The sequence below is a fragment of the Ictalurus furcatus genome, chromosome 17 (genome assembly GCF_023375685.1).
Source record: "Ictalurus furcatus strain D&B chromosome 17, Billie_1.0, whole genome shotgun sequence".
Lineage (NCBI taxonomy): Eukaryota > Metazoa > Chordata > Actinopteri > Siluriformes > Ictaluridae > Ictalurus > Ictalurus furcatus.
In genome coordinates this window covers 24615992-24636648 of record NC_071271.1, presented here as the reverse complement: position 1 = coordinate 24636648, position 20657 = coordinate 24615992, and the positions used below count along the sequence as shown (strand labels likewise).

Below are 20657 nucleotides of genomic sequence, written 5' to 3'. Positions count from 1 at the left end.
ATGCACCATCTGTGAAATCCTACATGTCTGAAAATGAACTGATAATTAGTATAAGTTAAAAAAATAAACCTGTAAAAAAAAAAACCAAATAAACATTTGAAAATAAATGAATTGCATGTAACATAAATGAAACCTGAAGTATTAAAAATAATAATAAAAAATAACTTTTTATAGATGGACAGTTTTACTGCCTACGTTTAAAACCGTGTACTTCTTGGTTTTATTGTTCTTTCCCTCGTCACTCACGCTCGTGGCTGGAAACCTTACCAAAACTTTGCCACAAGAGGGAGCCGCTAGTTTAAGCCTCCCATCTCACCTACAATCCTCCATCCTCACGCTTCTCAGGATCCAAACCGATCTCAAGCTCCTCTCTCCATCACATGCTGACGTCTGGTAAACAGATTTTCATCTTACGCAAGGATTTCGTCTCAACCGCCGCAGCATTGCGCTTACAGGAGTCAATCTCACTCCTGCTTCTGCTCGATATTTGCATGGAGGGTTTCAACACAGTGCCAAAAGGACAGATTTTCTTTTGGGGGGGGGGGGGGGGGGTTGGGGGGGGGGGGGGGGTTGACGGGTGACGGGACTGTCATCTATTTTCCTGGCAAAAATGAACAGTGTGAATGAAACAGTGCCAAGCTGGCAGATCAAGAGAAGCTCTTTTTCAGTGGCCACAAAAAGATTGATGGAACACAAACAAACTCGTAATATGTTATTACGAATATCCATTTGCATTTCTTGGAATGACCGTCGACCTCTTTAATCACGAGCAATCATTTCTAATGGAGTTAAACGAAAAAGAAGTACAAATCTTAGAAGAAAATAAAGAAAAAAGTGTGGGGTTTTTCTTTTTTACTCCATAAATCTAATTTTATCCCATTTAGCCTTAGTGAAGATAAACTGGCTCTAAAAAAAAACCCCCAAAAAAACAAACAAAAAAACCCCCCACAATTCATTTCCCCAAGGTATAAGTTTTTGGGCAAATCCCATCAAAATTCTGACAACCTCCACCCCGTGTTCATTCTTGTCAGCCCTCTCCTCAGGGCACGACATATTATAAACTCATAGGTGAGCGTGAGCTCCAAAAGGCTCTCTGGAGAACAGGGGAGGCTGGTGGAGTCACGCTGAGCCAGACTATATAAGCGCCTCTTCTCCCGGCTGAAACCACTTCTCTGTCTGAGCTCCCTCTAAAGGAGGTGTCAGGATGAAGCTCCTTTTTGCAGCTGTCTTTGCACTCTTTGCGCTTTCTACCTTTGACCAGGTAGATTCCTCTGCTTATGATAAAATAGTGAGCCACAGCCGCATAAGAGCAAAGAAAGAAGGGTAAGAACTGATTATCATTCATCTTTAAGCTTTGTTTCTTTTTTCTTTCTTTTTTAAAAATTTTTTTTTAAAAAATGTAACATTAATAAGATGTATGTAGTGATTAGTAGTTTTTATTTTCGTGCATTCATTCATGAATAAAAAGTATATTTTTGCATTTTCTCTTCATATTTTTGCACTTTTGTCTCATTTTATTAACTTTACATATTGCAGTAATGTTCCTTTTTAACGACATTATCTCATGATGCATGGAATTCATGTTCCAAAATTCGCTTGCAGTGTATAAGCCTTTTAATGTGAATGCTGTACCTTATCAAAGTAAAATAATTTTAATGAACGCATCCACGTATTTCATGCGTTCATAATGCATCTATTGTAGTGGTTTGCCTCAATATTGAATCTTTCCTTTGTCATTTCCGCTCAGACCGAATGTGTGCGCACTCCAGCATGTGTTGGGAACCAAGAAGAAGTACTTCAGTACTTGCCGTAATTGGTACCAAGGAGCCATCTGTGGAAAGAAAGCGTAAGTGGGACGATTTTTATAACTCGTTGGGCCTGTAAAACATGTCTGCTGGAACTTTCCATGGGTCAAAGGTTAAAGGTTCCAGCAGACCAGTTGTTTTCATACTGCAATAAAGAGCTGGGGATTCAAGCACACTCATGACTTTCATGAAACCTAGGACGACGTTTTTATTACCGTTATGATCTGAGAACTAGATGAAATATCTACTAATATTAAATGATGTGCGATGTTATCAGTAAGTGTTAATTAGTATAACGGTGAGAGGAATGAGAACAGGACTTGCTGCTAATGATTAAAACAAACCACACCACTGGCTTGGAGCATTGGGGCTATGTTCAAACAGCTCACCTTAAATTTCCACCCACAGGAAAAGCGCACATCTGGTTGCTAGATGTGAATGTAAACTTATATATATATATATATCTCTAACCACAGCATTGGCTTTTTATTACCAAGTAGGTGTTTGGGAAGCATCTCTGATACAGTAAGCTGATTGGCAAACTTCTCAAAAACACCAACTGTACCAAAATGATGAAAAGGAAAAGCATAATCAAGTCCATTATTGCAAAGCGTTCCTGTTCCAGCCATCATGACATTTTCTCATGATGACTCTTTGATCGGTTCTGGTTTTTGGCCCACAAATATTGGGTCATGTCGAGTCTATGATGCTTCTGGTTTCCATTTCTTTTTCCATGGCTGGAAACGAGGAGGAGGGGGTTGGGGGGAGGGGGTAGTTATGGGTTACTGAAAGAGAGACAACCTCACGTGCCATGAAGCAAACTGGCCGCAAAGAACCAGGATTCCGGCTCCCCCAGAGCTCTTGGTCTTGCCTCGGCGCCGCTCCTCAAACGTGGAGCTCTGCCAGACCAGACGTTCTCATCAGCTTCAGATGTTCTACAGCTTCTCCGCTGGTCTTTTTCTGTATACTCAGCAACCCTTCTTTTAACAGCGGAAATAACCGCATCTGTGTCCACAACTCGATTATGAATATTCCCCTTATGTGGAGAGTTCCTCCAGAGCTGAACATGATCCAGCTTTGTTGTAATACTACTGTACAGCAGCACCTACAGGGTTCCTGTTTTGTAGATTAGTTTCATTCCCCATTTAACATATTTGGTCTACCTAATTAGCAATCTTCAGACAATGCTAATGAGTTGGATTAGATTTTAAGGTTAGACCTTAAAACAAAGATTCCTCCTAGCACCCTAACGCATTCTTTGGTTTGTCTGTCTGGGGGACTTCGTAACGTTTTGATGTAGAACCCTGCAACACATAGTTTCTCTTTCAGAGAAAAAAAAAAATCTAGATTCTTTAACTATTCAAAGAACCTTTAAAGAACCTATTTTACTTCATGAGTAGGAAGGTCCTCTATATCAAGAGAGTTGGTGACTAATTTTAGAACATTTTGTCCTTCTGGATAAATCCTTGGAAGTCTGAAGTAGAACCCTATTATACAATATTTTAATGGTTTTGAGTTCAACATAGAATCCCTTTATAATGCTAGATCCCTTAACTCTTCAAATAACCTTTAAGGAAGCTGTTAAGTTTTTTAAGAACGTACTTACTATTAGGAGGGTTGGAAACCACTGAAGTACAAGAAAGGAAACCCTTAAGGGTTCTTTCGTTGGTCCTCTGGGGGTACCCCTTAACTTTCTATGTAAAAACTCTACGACTGTTTCCCTATAAAGGGTTCTAGGAGGCTAAGAACCCTTAACTATCCAATGAACCATTAAATAACTCTTGAAAAACCTCTTGTTTTCTAAGAACTCACCAAGAACCATGAGCTAAATATTAAATACCTGACAGGTTCTAGGTTCTAGGAAATAAGTACCAATAATTTGGACTTTTGTACCACACATTTACCTAGAAGAAAAATGGTTCTTCAAGGGTCCGTTAAAGATTTGGAGAATTAAGGATTCTTAGCTGGCAAAAAGACCACCCGTGGAGCTTTTTTGAAGTTGGAAAACTTTCTGAGCGTACTTCAATGGTTGCCAACCATCCTAATAGAAAGTACCTTTCTAGACTTCTCAGATAGTTCATTCATCTAGCTTTAGATCAGCGTGTGGGTTCCAGTGACCCAAGAATAAATGCACAAACCGTTTGGTAACCGTCCTAAATATTTTGACATGTGCATAGAATATTTCACTTTAATACTTTCTGTAATTAAATGAAGAATAACCACTGCTTCCATTACTGACAAAAAAATAAAAATAAAATCTAATAAGGAAACTCTTAAGTGTAGCTGTGACAAAAATCCTACAGGTTATCAAAACAACAGAGTCAGGCCTTCCTCCTTGCATGGGAGAGATGTTTAAAACAGTCTTGTTTTCTTTTGGCAAGTCGCCTAGAAGCGTAACAGATACTGCAGTGATCTCATCACTGAGCCGCTTTCCTTCCTCCCTGATTTCTGTGCTACAAAGCTCTTTCCACAGTGAAGGCTGGTACTCTGCCATGACTTCGGTGCTCTTGTTCCCAGACAACAACAAAAATAAGAATAAATGTTGCCCGATTCCCGTCTGTTGCTTCTGGTTCCTCTTTGAACTGCTCACCAATCTCTTCTCAACTCATTATTGGTGTTCTTCATGAAAGGACTCCTTGGTTTCCACTTTGTCTCTTAGACACAGGCCATCAATGGAGCTTTTTCCAGGTTGGCTTGTATGCTTTCGTCTAGCCAGGTGTTCCAACACCCAGCCTGAGGAAACATATGGAATCATTTACAGATGTGGGGACTTTCCAGAACTGCAGCCCACTAACCCTCACCTCCTACGACCCCCGTGCACACACACACACACACACACACACACACACACACACACACACACACACACACTATACCCCTTATGTTCTCATATGTTAATGCTTCTATAGTAGCAGCTCATTCACAGGGACTTGTATAGTGGAGTATTTAACAAAGAAAAACATGTAAGCATTGATATGGTGAGGTTTTTTTTTTTGTTAGAAGTCGTTCTTGTAACATTTCTTTGAACACTTGATAATGTTTGTTACATTTAATGGAGTTTGTGCTTTCTGGTTTCTCTGTAACATGACAAGTTGTTGTTTTTTTTTTTTTTTTCATTAATTCGAACTAATTATTTTTTAGTTTTAAAAAGGTGTTTGTCTTATAATGTTTGAGAGAGTGAATAAAAGAGAAAGGGAACAACTGTTTATAGTTGCTGTATATCAAGGGGGGGAAAAAAACTGTAAAAGCTGGGCTAGACAAAGTAATAGGGATGTCAAAATATCTTTGGGGTTCGATTCCCGCCACTGCCACTGTGTGTGTGGAGTTTGCATGTTCTCCCCGTGCTGCGGGGGTTTCCTCCGGGTACTCCGGTTTCCTCCCCCAGTCCAAAGACATGCATGATAGGCTGATTGGCGTGTCCAAAGTGTCCGTAGTATATGAATGGGTGTATGATTGTGCCCTGTGATAGATTGGCACCCTGTCCAGGGTGTACCCCGCATTATGACCCATGCCTCCTGGGATAGGCTCCAGGTTCCCCGTGACCCTAAAGGACAAGCGGTATAGAAAATGGATGGATGGATGGATGGAAAAGCTATCGCAAGCAATATACACAATTACAGCAGGCTAATTCTAAGCAAGGGTTGGTTTATATTGAATATTAATGTCAAGAGGATATGTAGAAAAGATTATGAATGCAGATTTTTATTATACAAAGTGCAAACAAATAACCCAAACACCAAAAACAACCACTATAATCCTGAACAGAAGATACAAGGCAAATCATGCAGAATAAAGACATGGCAACACACGAACATAACAAAACAAGCTTGTGAGACGGAGAAAACCAGGAACTCATATATTAGCGCTAATCATGGTGAAACGAGACACAGGTGCGAGTGATTGAAAACATGTGACATGCTGGGGTTGATGGGAAGTGTATTTCCAAGCCCCTTTGGTGCTATCATGACAATTCGCCTTTTTTTTTTCTTCTTCTTCCTGGCATTCTACCTAGCAATCTGACTTCCAAACCAATGTTTCCTTTGGTTGGAAATTTGATTTTAGAACACAATGGCAAAAATAAATAAATTAATTAAATAAACACTACCCCTGTTGTTAACCACATTGGCTAAAATGCTAGAGCGGGATAAATGTGTTGCTTCAAAGAACTGTTGCGTGAAAAGTAATGCTAGTCTGGCATACTTGCTCAAACCACAGAGCCACGGGTCATATTTCTATAATTATACAGAGTTGACGGTTGATGGACAGCATATTCAGAAACACGGAACATGCCGAAGTGTCCATAAAGCTTATTCCGCTAGTTTATAGAGTCTGTAATGTAATGGGATTACGCTTCAGGGCTTTTTGCTGCAATATGATGAATTTACAGGAAAGAGGTTGCACAATTAAAGGGTCTTTATTTCTTCTTTTGTAGTACTGTAGTCTATGAGTGCTGCCCAGGATACATGAAGTTGGACGGTATGCGTGGCTGTCCTGCTGGTAAGCAGCTTTAGTTGATATAAACACAACCTCTTAGCCTGTAATGATACATCTTACACCACTGTTAAATTCTTGAATCTGATTGGTCAGAAGGTGTTGATTTAATTTTCACTGGCAGTAGTGCTAAGGTTTATATGAATGCACTCGACTTGTATGGCGGGCACTCGAGACAATAAGTATAAAAGTAAGCCGATTTAAAAATGGTGCTAGTTAACGAAGAAAAAATGTCAAATCAAAGTGTTCTGTAAGGAGACGTCTGTATAACATTTATGGAAGGAATATCAGGTATCAGCGTGTTGTAACGGCCGGTAAGTTTTCCACCAGAGAACCGTCATCAGGATTTTGACATTTCAGCCTCTCTTTAGCAAGGGAGCGACAAAAAGAGAGACTGTTGAGGGAATGACTGTTTATAGCTGCTATAATGCAAGTGATAACACAAACTAATTTGTCTCTAATTGACTAATTGACTTCAGGGTGGTAATAGGTCTCTGCATCACACCTCCACGTCATGATTATTTCCCTATAAACTGCACGTCACCAACTGCTTATTCCTTACTCAGCCAAATAATCTATGGATGTATTGATGCATTTTATATCATTTCATTATGCTCAGGAAAGACATGAATCTGGCCAATGTGAAGAAATAGAGCTGTAATGCATATACGTCCGTTTTCTCCACAGTTGCTCCCATTGACCATGTGTACGGCACCCTCGATTTGGTTAATGCAATCACCACTCAGCAGTACTCGGCCTTGTCCAAACTGAGGGAGGAGATTGAAGGACCGGGATCTTACACCTTCTTTGCCCCCAGTAATGAAGCTTGGGATCTTTTAGATACGGTATTACCAGTATACTGACCTCTTTACTATAAGTCCTGTTTAAAACCACAAGGTTTTAAAACAGGGATGAAATCCAGTTGGAATGTCCAGTGGCTTGTTCCTTCAGTTATCAGCTTGACATTTTCTGAATTTAATGAAAATCCTTAAATCTCCCAATTTATTAAGTTATTAGGTTGAATCCAAGCCAAAGTACGACCTGTTATCAATGTGGTTCCTTAACAATGATTTCTTCTTTTCTCTCTCCAGGAAGTGAGGGGTGCTTTGGTGAGCAATGTCAACATTGAGCTGTACAATGCTCTGCACTACCATATGGCTAACAAGCGCCTCCTCACCAAAGACCTGAAGAATGGACTCACCGTCAAGTCTATGTACAATGACCTTACTCTCTTCATCAACCACTATCCCAATGGGGTAGGTGTTTTAGAGACTTCTTTAAAAGGATATAACAAAGTCAATTGATCAATTGGTTCACTAAATATGGAGTATGAAGTGCTTCATTCCTTCTCTGTTGTTCAGGTGGTGACTGTCAACTGTGCCCGGATCATTCACGGGAACCAGGTTGCCACCAATGGTGTGGTGCATGTCATCGATCGTGTTATCACTGCTGTTAGCAACACCATTCAGGATGTGCTTGATGTTGAGGATGATCTGTCTTCTCTGAACGTAAGTGACTGTTTCTTCATCACAATCAGCAGAAAACGTCTATATACACTCGAGAGAAGGGTTCTTGAACGGATTGATAAAAATTTTTTTTACAATAAAGTCTTTCCCATTTTGGTTCTATGGAGTCCCTGTTCAGAAAGTTTCAATCACTGACTATACGAAGAACCACCGACGAACCCGTTCAGCAGAGATCTTACTATACTGCATCGGATTTTATATTTTTCCTTCTTAAGGAGTAAGATTGACTAAATATTATTTGTCTTTGGCTTTGTTTTAGACTGTGGCTTCTAACGCTGGCTTGTTGGAGAAGTTGGGCAAGCCTGGCCACTTCACTCTGTTTGCTCCCACCAATGATGCCTTTTCTAAGCTGGACAACGAAGTAATAGAGAGACTCATGGGTAACAAAGGTGCCCTCCAAGGTAAATTGGTGTTCTAGAATGCTTTTACATCCTGGGAATTACTTTTCCAACAAAGCCTGGACGGCAAAAAAAACAAGTCTGTGTATAGATGGCCTTTGCACACTGTGGTACTTTATTCCTTTTTAATGAGGTACAAGCTGAAGGAAAACAGTGTGATGACTCCCACAGGACATGTTTGCTGATCTGAGTGAATCAAGAGTGCTGGATATTACATCAATCATCTTTTTTTTCATCCCCATTCTAAACAGATGGTGACACTAGCCTGTTCTGCGCACTGGGAATTCTCAGCCAGTTCGCAAACAGCAGCAAAGCCACATTTAAGTTTGCACTGACAATTAGATTGAGTTATTGTTTTATTTGAAGCACCTTGGTGAGAAATATGGTCATGCACTCTTATTTGCATTGGACTTCAAGACTATTTCTTCAGCTGTTGCTCAAGTAAAGAAATATTCTCTCTTCATATACTAATCTCTTAATTTAATGTCTTTGCAATGGGGCGACTGTCCAAAGGAATGTTCACGGCCCAAACGGTGCATGTTTTTTCCCCCAACATAGCTCCAATGTGAACTGTAGGCCGTAGAGAAAGATCAAATGAGGCAAAATGAGCAATGCAATCTCTGCTCAGTGCCAAGTGCAGTGAAGCAGGAAACAGCTGCTGATTTTACTATCCAATAGGCAGTGTCCAGATTCTTGCATTTTCAACAGTCCCTCATCATCCATTTGACAGCCATTTGAACGTGTCCTCCACTTGAAGGGGAATGGTGCGGAGTTGTTGACAGGCCTATTCTCAAGACTTCCAAGGGCTCTTAGGGAGACTCTGGTTCATTGTGGTGCATTTACTACCTGGTGGAGATACAAATTACATCATAGTGAGTTTGGGAGGTTTGTTCATGGAAAGAAAATATTACAGGAGAGAGAAAAATACCGAGAAGACAACTACTAAAACAATCCATGATGTTACGTATTTATCAACAAAAGATCAACCAAAATTTGATCTCAAATAGGGGTGTAAAACATCAACACTAGGCTCAATTCGAATTTAAACTTAAAGTGGGTGTGGCCTAAACCTGAAGCGTTAAGCACACATGAACCCTACGAGTATTCCCCTGGAAACACTGAAAAACACTGGGGAAAATACCCAGAGGTAGAATGTCAGCATGATGTGTGAATTCAGGCTCTGACAGTTCCTCGGCTACCTCACTCAAGTTCATGATTTGTCTCAACTAGATATGTGCATGACAGCTGTGACTGTTCCCTCATGGAACCATAAAAGTACATTTACATTCAAGGCATTTAGCAGATGCCCTTCTCCAGAGCGACTTACATTCATGTCATTTTTTATTTATTTATATATATATATATATACACAACTGAGCAATTGAGAGTTAAGGGCCTTGCTCAAGGGCCCAGCAGTGGCAGGTTGGTGGTGCTGGGATTCAAACTCTGTCTTAACCACTGAGCTACCACTGCCCTATATCCCAATCATGCTAAGTTTTTATTATAATCCTACTCTCAATCAGATGTCCTAGGAACCTTTCTGGCAAACCAATAAAGAAAGAATAGTATGGCTTCTATACACATGATCTGTTCATTCCAGATAACATATTGGTGTTCAGTTACATCCCTAATATCCATTAATTGGTTTACAGCGATAACAAAATCTATATTTTGGTTCTTAAATCACTTCTAGAGCTACTAAAAGTGTCCTCAAATGCAGTTCCATTCTCTTCCACAGCCCTGTTCAATTACCACCTCTTGGACTCTGTCCAGTGCTCAGAGGCCATAATGAGTGGCACCGCATATGAGACTGTGGAGGGCAGCAACATTGAGATTGGCTGTGATGGAGACAGCCTCACTGTTAACGGCGTCAGGATGGTGCTGAAGAAGGACATTGTGACCAGTAATGGAGTTATCCACCTGATTGACCAGGTGCTCATGCCCGACTCAGGTTAGCTGCATCTTATATATCCGGTTCTAATTTTTTTCAAATATTTAAATGATTTTAACAGCTAATTAGCACATTCTGCAAATGTCTCATGAACTAAATTCTGAACATCCCAGTTGGCACTTTTCCCCACAAGCTAAGCAGGTGCTGGAGCTGGTTGGCCAGTCACAGTCCACCTTCGGTGATATGGTGTCAGAATTGGGTCTGGCAGCATCCATGAGACCGAAGGCCGAGTACACACTGCTAGCTCCCATCAACGCAGCCTTCAGCGGTACGTTACTCTAAATGAATTCCTGATGCGGCAATCACTTTTGGCAGGATTTGACTGTGTCAATAATTCTCGCTGAATTTTTGCTTTAATGTTCTGTTTCAATCAAACTTTCTCATTCTTGGCACACTCTATTTTTTTTCTTTTTCTTTCACTCCTATTGCTGCTGCTCATGAAACATCAAGTGTGTAATTTTTTTTTTTTTCTGCATGAGTATAGAAAACCAAGTTCTAATGAAGTTATAATGAGGATATGCTATTAGTTGACGTGGTAGTAAAATAGTAATATGCCTTCTATCCGTAATATTTTAGATTGATTTAATGATAAACGTGGGATTAAATGACCAACACGTGGACTAGTAGTGCATTGACATTTATTATATGGACCATTAAATCACATAATGACATGGAATCCCAAACAGGCTCCAGGATATCATCACAATAATTACCTGATGCCAAGAATCCTTACAGACACAGACTAGAGAATATACAGATAGTAAAAGAGAACTTTTTTCCTTGTAAAAGTGAACGTACATGTTTCAGTGGACATAATTGGACATAATTTCATTTAATCAGATAATCATCACACAGCGTCCTTCCCCAGAAATAAACCTATAGACCACCCAAGTGGTACATCTGGTTCATTTCACACTTCCATATAAATGTACAGTATTTCTGATTAAGAGTGTGTGGAAACATTGTTGTTTGTCCTTAAAGGGTAATTTATCTTATTTATGGAGCAGATAATTAAGAAGGACGATGCTCCAGGCAACTATGAGTGAAAATGCTGTCTGAGAATATGCATACCAAAGGGAGAAAAAAAAAAATGAAATGAGGCAATGAAATTTCTTGATCGGTCGGTCCTCTAGAATTTTTGGATTCAAACACGTCTGTTTCTTTATCCCGGTATGGGATTTCGTCAGAACGGCCGTTCAACCAATTAAAATGTTATTGCAATTTTGCAGTTATTTAGCCAGTGAAATTAAAAGTTGGTACAGGATGAAAAATTGCGACCACAAAAGGTCAGAAACAAAGAGTAGGAAGTCTTCTACTGGAAAATAAATGCAGACCCATTTTGAAAAATATAATTCAGTAGCCAAAAAAGTAAAGAAATAAATTCCTGTAGGACTAAAGAATTAGTGCAAATCACAATACAGAATCTAAAACATTACACGGAATTAAAAATAAATAAATAAATAAATAAATAAATAAACATAATTACTTTCAATTTTTTAAAAAAAAAAAAATAAATAAAAAAAGGTGCAGTCACTAAACCAAAATTATTAACAATTTGCAGAAGACCGTATACATCCTATAAGAGTGTCACAGTGCAGTGAAATAAATTTCCTGAAACTCAGACTTTCTTCTTGCTGATGTTTGCCATAGATGAGGTCATGTCCATGGACCAGAGTATCCTGAGAGTCATTCTGGAAAACCACATTCTGAAGAAGAAGATTGTGTTGAGTCAGCTGTTTAATGGCCAGCGCCTGGAGACTCTGGGAGGAAAATTTCTCAGGGTGTTCATCTACCGCACAGTGAGTCTCGACAGTTACACCAACCACAGCACGGTAGCAGGGAAGAACTTCATCAAAACGTTTTCACTTGTTTGCTTTGTTTTAAGAGATGTGAAATTTCAGGGTTGTGTTGAAATCATTGTTTGCATTCTCTGGCTACAGAAACAAATCCATACATGTCCCAGGTCCGCCTACTTGCCTATTATGATTTAACGTCATTATAAACCTAAACAGTTATGTTCTTTATAAAATTGCCAATAATCGGCAATTACCAGTTAAGCTAAATATTGGAAAATGGAGCAATAAAAACCAAAACAAGCAGCCAATCGTGTAAAAAAATCACAATATTGAATGCACAAGCTGGTAATGCGACAAGGACAAAAGAAATTACAGAGATATATCACATACTCCAGTGCCTATATTCCAGAGTTCAAATGACTTATGTGTCTCGAAAGGCTGTCTGCATTGAGAACGCCTGCTTGATTCGAGGAAGCAAAGAGGGAACCAACGGCGCGCTCCATCTCATGAAGACTCTGATCAAACCAGCTGAATCCAACATGTTCCAATTGCTGACTGAACATGGAGGCTTCAGGTAAGAGACAGATATTCAATTCAGTGCTTTTCTTTTTTTGGGTAGGATTTTCATTCGCGGTAAAAAGTCCGGACACGCCCATTCAAAGAGTTTTCTTCATATATGCAAGCATGGCAACCCTGGTCATGTTTTTATACCACATAGGGGTAGATTTGGAACAAGGTTGTGTGTGGAAAAGAAAGTCCATTGGGTGCATTGCTTATTGGGTTCATTTATAAATAGTCCACAGTTGCCAAGGTCTCATTTCGAAGCAAGTGATCAGAGTTAAGTCTAATAAATTTCTGTGAACATTGCTCATGACAAAGGGGAAAACAAAGAGTAAGTGAAATACAGACTGCATCTACTAGGTACAAGATTTCTGTTGTAGGTTTACTGCAAAGATTTGGAGAGGGAAAAAGTATTTATGGAGCTGTGCATGGTGAACTGCTGATACTGCAAAGAAGTGTGTGCTCACCATGGTGAACTCCTTTTCCATGCAGAGGCTGACATTTTCCTTATCCAATGCCCATATTTTAGGGCTAGTTTCTGGTCATTTTGTGAGATTTTGAGAAGTACTTCGGCTGTAAATTTTCCTGAAACACACTGTGTATGTGTCAGAGAAAGAGAGAGGCAGTCTTTGAAAACCGCAGTGTATGTTGATGTGATTGAAATCCGGCCAAAATATATTATTTTCCTTACTTACATGTAGAATATATTATGACACCTAAACTTTAAGAAACCATGACTATATTGTATTTCACCAGTTCTTGAAGCCAGACTGCAAAACAAACAAACAAACAAACAAACAAACAAACAAAAAAAACATGACATCTCAACAAGTTAACATATCAGATTTATTTAGTATTTCCTATTATAAAAACGCAATAAATCAAATATAAGACTAGTAAACCTGGTTCTTAAAAATAAAGTTATTTTCCTGGTCACTACATTAATCCCATATGTGTTACATAGTGCTGATGTCTTCATCATTATTCTAAAATAGTAAGAAAATATAAACATGAAGAAAACTCTTATGGACAGGTATGTCCAAATTTTTGACGGGTATATATGCAACCATCAGCCAATCCGATCCGTCTTTTATTTCTAGAAAGGAATATGACCTCACTGAGAAATGTCAAGAGGTGTATAGCATTTTGGTATTTTAAAGATGGGGCCAGTGGATTTTATGACAGTCAGTTTTAAAAAATATATATATACATATTAAATATTTGAACAAGTTTATCTAACATTCTTCAGTAAAACTTCTGCTCAGAGGAAAACCGCTGGTATATGCAGAGCCCCAGACTCTGTAAATGGTTGAGGGGAAAAAAATTGTGTGGCAACGAGGCGTCTATACTTGCTGTTCATCATGTTGCCTGTCAATTCAGAAAGCTCCTCCTCTCGGATTATATTTCAGACAGTGCGGTGGCAGTTTTAGAAGCGTGTCTTTGGCGGTCACCCGAGGGGTTGCTGTACAGTTTCAAAATCGGACGTATCGAATGATTTTACTGCAGTCGAAATAATGAGAATTAAGATCTACATTTGAACTTGTGATCTTCATGGTTGCAGGATCTTTTTGTCTCTGATGGAGGCAGCTGGTCTGACTGATTTGCTGAAGCAGGAGGGAGATTTCACCTTGTTTGCCCCAAGCGATGAGGCTCTTGCTGGACTCACTGAGAGAGAAATCTCCATTCTGAAGAGTAAGTCTCAGATGTTCGCTCTCTTATATAACGCCAGAGGTTTCCAACGATTGTTCTGTAGAACCTGAGATGTTTCTGGTGTGTCAGGGCAGAAAGGACATATTCAAGATAGGGGTACTACAGGACCAGGGTATTTAACTCGTACGCATCACTTCTATTTTTTGTGATCAGGTGATCCCAATGCCCTCAGAACCATCCTGCTCTACCACTTCAGCAAAGGCATCTTCATTGGCGGAGGCTTGGAGTCCGGAGTCACTAATCTGCTCAAATCTCTCCAGGGCAGTTACCTCAAAGTCTTGTTTGTAAGTGTTTAAAAACCCCTGACAGTCCCCTCTTCACTGGTTCATGCCTGTTAATACCCCTGCAGGCGTTACTAAAGGTGTATGAATAGATTGATTTTAAATGAATGAGGTTCAAAAGTTTAACAACTCTGTAGGTTTTATGGGAGGGTGAGGATTACTTGATCATACATGCCAACACTGTTTCACACAGGATATTACAATAGACTACTGTTTCTACTTGCAAAGCTTTTTATCCTTTTCTCAGGTTTAAAAGGAATAAATATAATATTCGTACACTTTTTAAGGTGAAATGACCTACAGGGCAATATGGTGTACTACAGTAGAATGAACTATTTAAATATTTGAGACTCGGAAAGGTAATCTAAGATAATACGTGTGAAAATGACTCGACACAAAATAAATATACAGAAGTCGATTCCAGTTTCATACAAACACAAACACATTTGTGAATTCCTTTTCGTTTTGAAATGACGTGAATTATTTCACTACGCCGGTTTAATGAATACTTTCTCCCAGGGGAATGACGGCGTGCAGGTGAACTCTGTGCAAGTTCCCAAGTCCGATCTCATGGCTTCAAACGGAGTCATTCACATCAGCAAGAGCCTTCTGTACCCTGAAGGTGTGGAATATAACACTCCATGCTACATAATAGTACATACAATAGCATTCAAAAATAAACAAAGGCTCCAGCAACTTTCAATCCTCGACGGATTTCATCTAAAAACCTTTTTTTTTTTTTTTTTTTACAGATGTTCCTGTTGGAAACCAGGAATTCCTCTCACTGCTCAGAAGGTTCATCAAGTACATCCAGATCAAGGTACCAATATTTATGCGATAAAAATAAAAACATGTATGCACCCTTATATGGAAATCTCATGTACGGCTATTGCCATATATGAAGTAAGGAATAAAACGTTCTAAGCTTGTGCTGTTATAGGAAAATAATCAGCAAACGGTGTGGTGTGGTGTGGTGTGGTGTGGTGTGGTGTGAAATGGGCCAACTGTCATCACCCTGAAGCTGATTAATTTCCAATAACAGCATGGCCTAAAGTCTTTTATTCCTCTTCCAGCACAGGAATGGCTGCAATAAAGAATGACAAGTTGTATGCTTTTTATTTTTTTTTAATTTTTATTTTCACGCTTTGAATGTTGCGCAACATCCACAAATCGAGGCACTTCCTGTTAATGCTTAAGGAAAACAGCAATGAACAGCTCGCTCTTGATGTTAATAATACAGAAAATAGAAGCTTCTCATATTACTGAAGAACCACAAAGGTCACCATCATAGAGATTTTTTTTGCTGACACTGGAGACTCCTTACAAAAATACTCAATAAATCTCCTCACAGTGAACTTATACTTGATTACAGGGGTAATTCCGGTAGAAACTTTGCAGGTTATCCTTGTAAAACATTGTACATGGATTTCTAATGTCTAACATCCATTACAGTTTATAATGCCTAATATAATCTTGTATAAATGTTTAAGTAGTTGATTACATGCATGACATGATTGTATAAAGCAAGAGTTTGACGTCATAATGTGAGGTTGTTATTACACTATTATAAATTTGTTATTATACCACTGTCTTTTAATTGGTATTTACGCTAATAATATGTGAGTGAGGTACAGAGGTTTATTTCAAACGTGTACAGATTACTCATGAATGTATTATTTCCTTTTACACAGTATGTATCAGGCTACAGATTTCAGGAGATTCCACTGACATTCATGAGTAAGTTCTGGTAAACAAATTCCATCAGTGGACCTCGTTGTATTTAAGCTGTCGGATAATACGAACAAAGTTCTGGGTGTTTTCTCAAAATGCTTTATTTTTATTCTTTTTCAGAGAGAGTCATCACAGGTATTGCACGCCGGTGATCACTGTTGAAGCATGCATTTGCATCAAATCTAAAGTTCTTATTTTTTTTGTCACTTACACAAATTCCATCGCAGTTCCCGAAGTCACCAAAGTGACCCGAGTTGTTCAGGGACAACCCTCTGTTACTAAAGTTACACGTGTTATTGAGGGAGCACCAAGCGTTACTAAGGTGACGAGAGTCATCGAGGGAGACCCAAGCCTGACCCATGTCACCAGGGTCATTGAGGGAGACCCGACCTTCACCAAGGTCACAAGGGTCATCGAGGGAGAACCAAGCCTGACCCATGTCACCCGAGTCATTGAGGGAGACCCGACCTTCACCAAGGTCACAAGGGTCATCGAAGGGGCGCCATCTCTTACCAAAGTTATTGAAGGTAAAATTCCATTTCTATGTGATTCAATAGAAGAATGTTGATTTATTTTATTTATTTATTTATTTATTTATTTATTGTAAAGTTATATATAAATGTTTTCATGCACAAAACTGAACTAAAAAAATGACTGCTATAATTACCAAGCTTTGTCAATCTTTGTACTGACGTGTAAACAGAATGCTGATCAATGCCGAACACTTGCAAATTACGAAGCACGTTCATGGCACAGCTGGTTTGCAATTACTGCCGACCACAAATCTGCATTAAAGACAAAGTTCACAGAGAGGAAAAGGCAGAATGAGGACTAAATGGCGAAAGAGTGCCTCCTAAATGTGGCATGTGCTAAATCTCAGCTAAATGCAGCTTCTCAGCTACCATATAGACACACTGACTCTTAATCCTTTTATAGGGCGGCGTTACATCTGTCCTACCCGAACGGCTAGTCTTATTTGCCTTAATTTATTGATGATTTGGATTGTTTTACAACGACCAGAATTAAACGGTACCTAAATAGATGAATGAGTGAGTGAATGAATGAATGATGGTGTGTAATACAGTGTCATCGGTTTATAAAATTGAAGTAACTCATTGCCAAATATAAGATTTCAGTATTGAGGAATGTAAATGTATACAAACCCTGGAGCTCTTGTAGGATACAAATGTTTTAACAAACGAATTGGATTTTCACGAATACCACACTCTTGCGTTTAAACTCTCCTGCGAAAGTCATCCGTACCCTGCTTGATAAACGAGGCCCTTGGGTAATATGCATTTAACAAGAATTATGGATTAAAAGGTGACGTAGATTCATAGTTTCAAAACCCACAATGGCCCCAAATTTCTAAATTGTTTATGTCCTCTTGTATAACCATTCAAGCTGTAGATGAGGAGAAAGCCAAGTTTGGTTAACCAAGATTAAACAGGTTACACCAACCAAAACCCAAGAATTTATACTTTGGTAACGTCATCATTTAGCGCTTCTGGTGTGCTTTGGGAGCATGGACGCAATTAACCATGCTCAATGTTCTGCATCAACAGGTCCTGAGATCTTATTCAGCAGCTTTGCCGATACGGAGCACAATGGTAGTGCGATGTCCCGAGCACAACTTCTTTAATGCATGCTTTCATACTAGGGCTAGTGCTAGAAAGATTTCACCCTCTTCTTAACGCTGTTTTCCTCTTGTAAACTTTTACCATCGACCCCTTAAAATCCCAGCATGCAGATTTACAATTATACCTCTCATAACTGCATACTTTCCTTAGTTTTACAGCAGTTAGCAAATAATTCATGGTAAAACTCAACAGTATGCTTTGAGGTCAATCCGTGAATAATAAGCTGAGACTTTAAGGGGTTAGGAACTCTTTATCCTTTCTTTAGCACTCTTCCTTCAACACTGGTGTACAATTCATAGGCATTACAACAAGAGATAATGATTTTCATTGGTTTGGATCCAAAAACAAAAGCAGCAAAGTGGGGGTACGATGACGTGCAACCCTAACGTTAACCCTAAAGTATTAAGATTCCTATGAATTGAAATCCTGAGGTGTTGTTTTTATTTTGGGGTTCTGAAGTTAAAAAGACCCGGTGCCGTGTACCAAGACCTTTCTGTTCTTTCCTTTCTCGGATTTCTCTCCCAGTCCCTTTTATTTCGGAAAACCTGTATAAAAACCCTTTCATCCATAACTATATTTATCAACTCCTGATTTATTCCTATACAGGCCCTCAGACAGAGTACTTTAATCTGGAGACGGACGTTGAGAAAATCACCCAGGTCGTTCAAGGTGAGATTCTTCTAAACTTCAGAGGTTTTCCTCACTATATCATGCGTTATGGAGCAAGACATAATATCAGAGTTATTTATTTACAGATGGAAGACGAGTGCCAGGAAGACGTGTGCCAGGTAAGGCCTTTGGATAGAGTGTATCTTGGCTTCAAGGACAGTGGAGATCGGTTTTGAAAGTCTAGTCAAGGTCATAGGTCATTGAACAAAGGTCAAAAAAAGAGTCTCAAGGTTTTTCATGGCATAAAGAGATTAGACTCTTACTACCGTAATAACAAGAGCCCATTTGGTTCGCGAAGCGACCGCCGGACTCCATCCTGATACACTATTTTATACACTTTCAAAACAAAGACTCTATACAGCACATCCATCTGTTATTTGATAAGAGTATAAAGGAAATCTTTTAGCAAACTAACACACGCACATATCCTTGAACATCTTCTCTAACACAGGTCGCCTTATGAGTACTTGGCCTTTTCGCGTACGACATTCTGTATTTTTTTAACTTCTGCAGGTTGAACAATAGAACACTCATAAAGCTAGAGCTAGAAAGAAAAAGATACAAACTGCAAGTGAGAAATGGGTGCTCAGTGATTTCCCAGAAGCTGGAGTTACATCGATTTGTCCTAGTTTCAGCTACATGAATATTCACTTCTTATTTTCTGATTAATGAAATATCCCATGTACTATTCAGCTTTTGATCGGACCTGATGGATTGCATAATAAACGTATTTAAACCCAAGTCTGATCAAAGAAATTCTTCTATAGCAAAACCACAACGGGCTTGCACAGACTGACGTCACGATGTCAGCATTTTAAAAAGCATACGTTTTCAAAAACAATGAAAACTGGGTGAGTTTTAATGGCACTTTCATGGATGGCAGGCCAAAATGCAGTCAAAAATATCCGTCGACTTGCGAACAGGGCCTATGAATCATATTAAATATCGGTGCCACCAATATGTTGTTTTAGGTTAAACACACACACACACACACACACACACACACACGCGCATGCACGCAAGATGAAGAAATGAACTTATGTCATTTCCTCCATCTGTGTTTTCCAGCTGGAGTCAGAAGGAGAACCAGGATGACCAGCCAACCCAAGACCAAGTGAGATGGGAAAAACAAATGGACCCTTCAATGTTTAAAAGAAATCAGGGGTTCAAGGGAATCACTTGTTTAAAAAAAAAAGAAAAAAGAAAGAAAAAAAAGTGGCCTCTCTTAATAAGATACTTTTGGATGAGTCCGATTGGAACTTGGTTTAAACCAAACAGAAATTAAATTATACTGTCCAATGTATGTACATATTTTTTTTTTTTAAGTTTTTTTGTTTGTTTGTTTGTTTGTTTATTTTTTTTAATCTTTGTTGTTGTTTTTGTTGGGTTACATTTGGAACAGACTGTTACTGAAAATTCACTCAGTCTATTAGGAAAAAAAAAAAAAAAAAGGTCAGAGGCAAGATGTGGAAATTACACACATCTGTGTATTTTTTTATTTTTATTTTTTAAGCACCTCAAATTCCATTCAGTTTGTTCTGTAAGTGGATCTGTTTCTCAGAATGTGTCTACGCATATGGTTAACTCCTTAAACCAAGATGGAACATGAATCCAGATTTTGTTGGGTTGAGGTTTACTTCTGCATGGCCAAAGATTTTATGGTGCTCATCTTCAGTAATTTTTTTCTTTAAAAAAAAAATAAAGATTTGCAAGATTTTGATAAAGGAACGACTCATTTTTCATTTTTCGAAGATTAACAGTCTTCTTTCTGTTTTGGTTGTGCATAACATTAGGACCACTGTCTGAATCCGTGTCATGTACAGGGGATATAAAAAGTCTACAAACCTGTGTAAAAATCGCAGTGAATGACACTAATATAACTCATGTCAGATCTTTTCCCATATTCAAATGTGACATAAGAACTAAGATTCAATTGAAATCGAAGCAAAAAGAAATGTTTTAAGGGGGATCTGTCAAACTACAGGATTTAGATCTGGGCTCTGACTGGACCATTCCAAAATGTTGATCATCTTCTTCTGAAGCCATTCCATTGTTGACTTGGATTTAACACTTACTTTTACAGCCCTGTGTTGCCCCG

The 20657-nt window shown here is 38.9% G+C and overlaps 1 protein-coding gene across 2 annotated transcripts; it reads left to right on the top strand.

Annotated features, from left to right (window-relative positions):
* Nucleotides 1–1155: 1155 nt before the first annotated feature.
* On the top strand, nucleotides 1156–20283 carry postnb (periostin, osteoblast specific factor b). Of its 2 annotated transcripts, XM_053646959.1 has the most exons (22): nucleotides 1156–1323; nucleotides 1748–1846; nucleotides 6238–6302; nucleotides 6984–7141; nucleotides 7388–7552; nucleotides 7658–7804; nucleotides 8082–8223; nucleotides 9959–10171; nucleotides 10305–10439; nucleotides 11822–11970; nucleotides 12405–12541; nucleotides 14090–14220; nucleotides 14392–14522; nucleotides 15039–15141; nucleotides 15272–15339; nucleotides 16211–16256; nucleotides 16371–16385; nucleotides 16478–16777; nucleotides 17816–17860; nucleotides 18497–18559; nucleotides 18646–18678; nucleotides 19628–20283. In XM_053646959.1, exons 1-22 carry the CDS (start codon nucleotides 1205–1207, stop codon nucleotides 19675–19677), a joined length of 2514 nt encoding a protein of 837 aa, XP_053502934.1. In that variant the 5' UTR covers nucleotides 1156–1204; the 3' UTR covers nucleotides 19678–20283. The 2 variants fall into 2 exon arrangements, with proteins under 2 accessions (XP_053502934.1, XP_053502935.1); XM_053646960.1 differs by lacking the exon at nucleotides 17816–17860.
* Nucleotides 20284–20657: the final 374 nt, after the last annotated feature.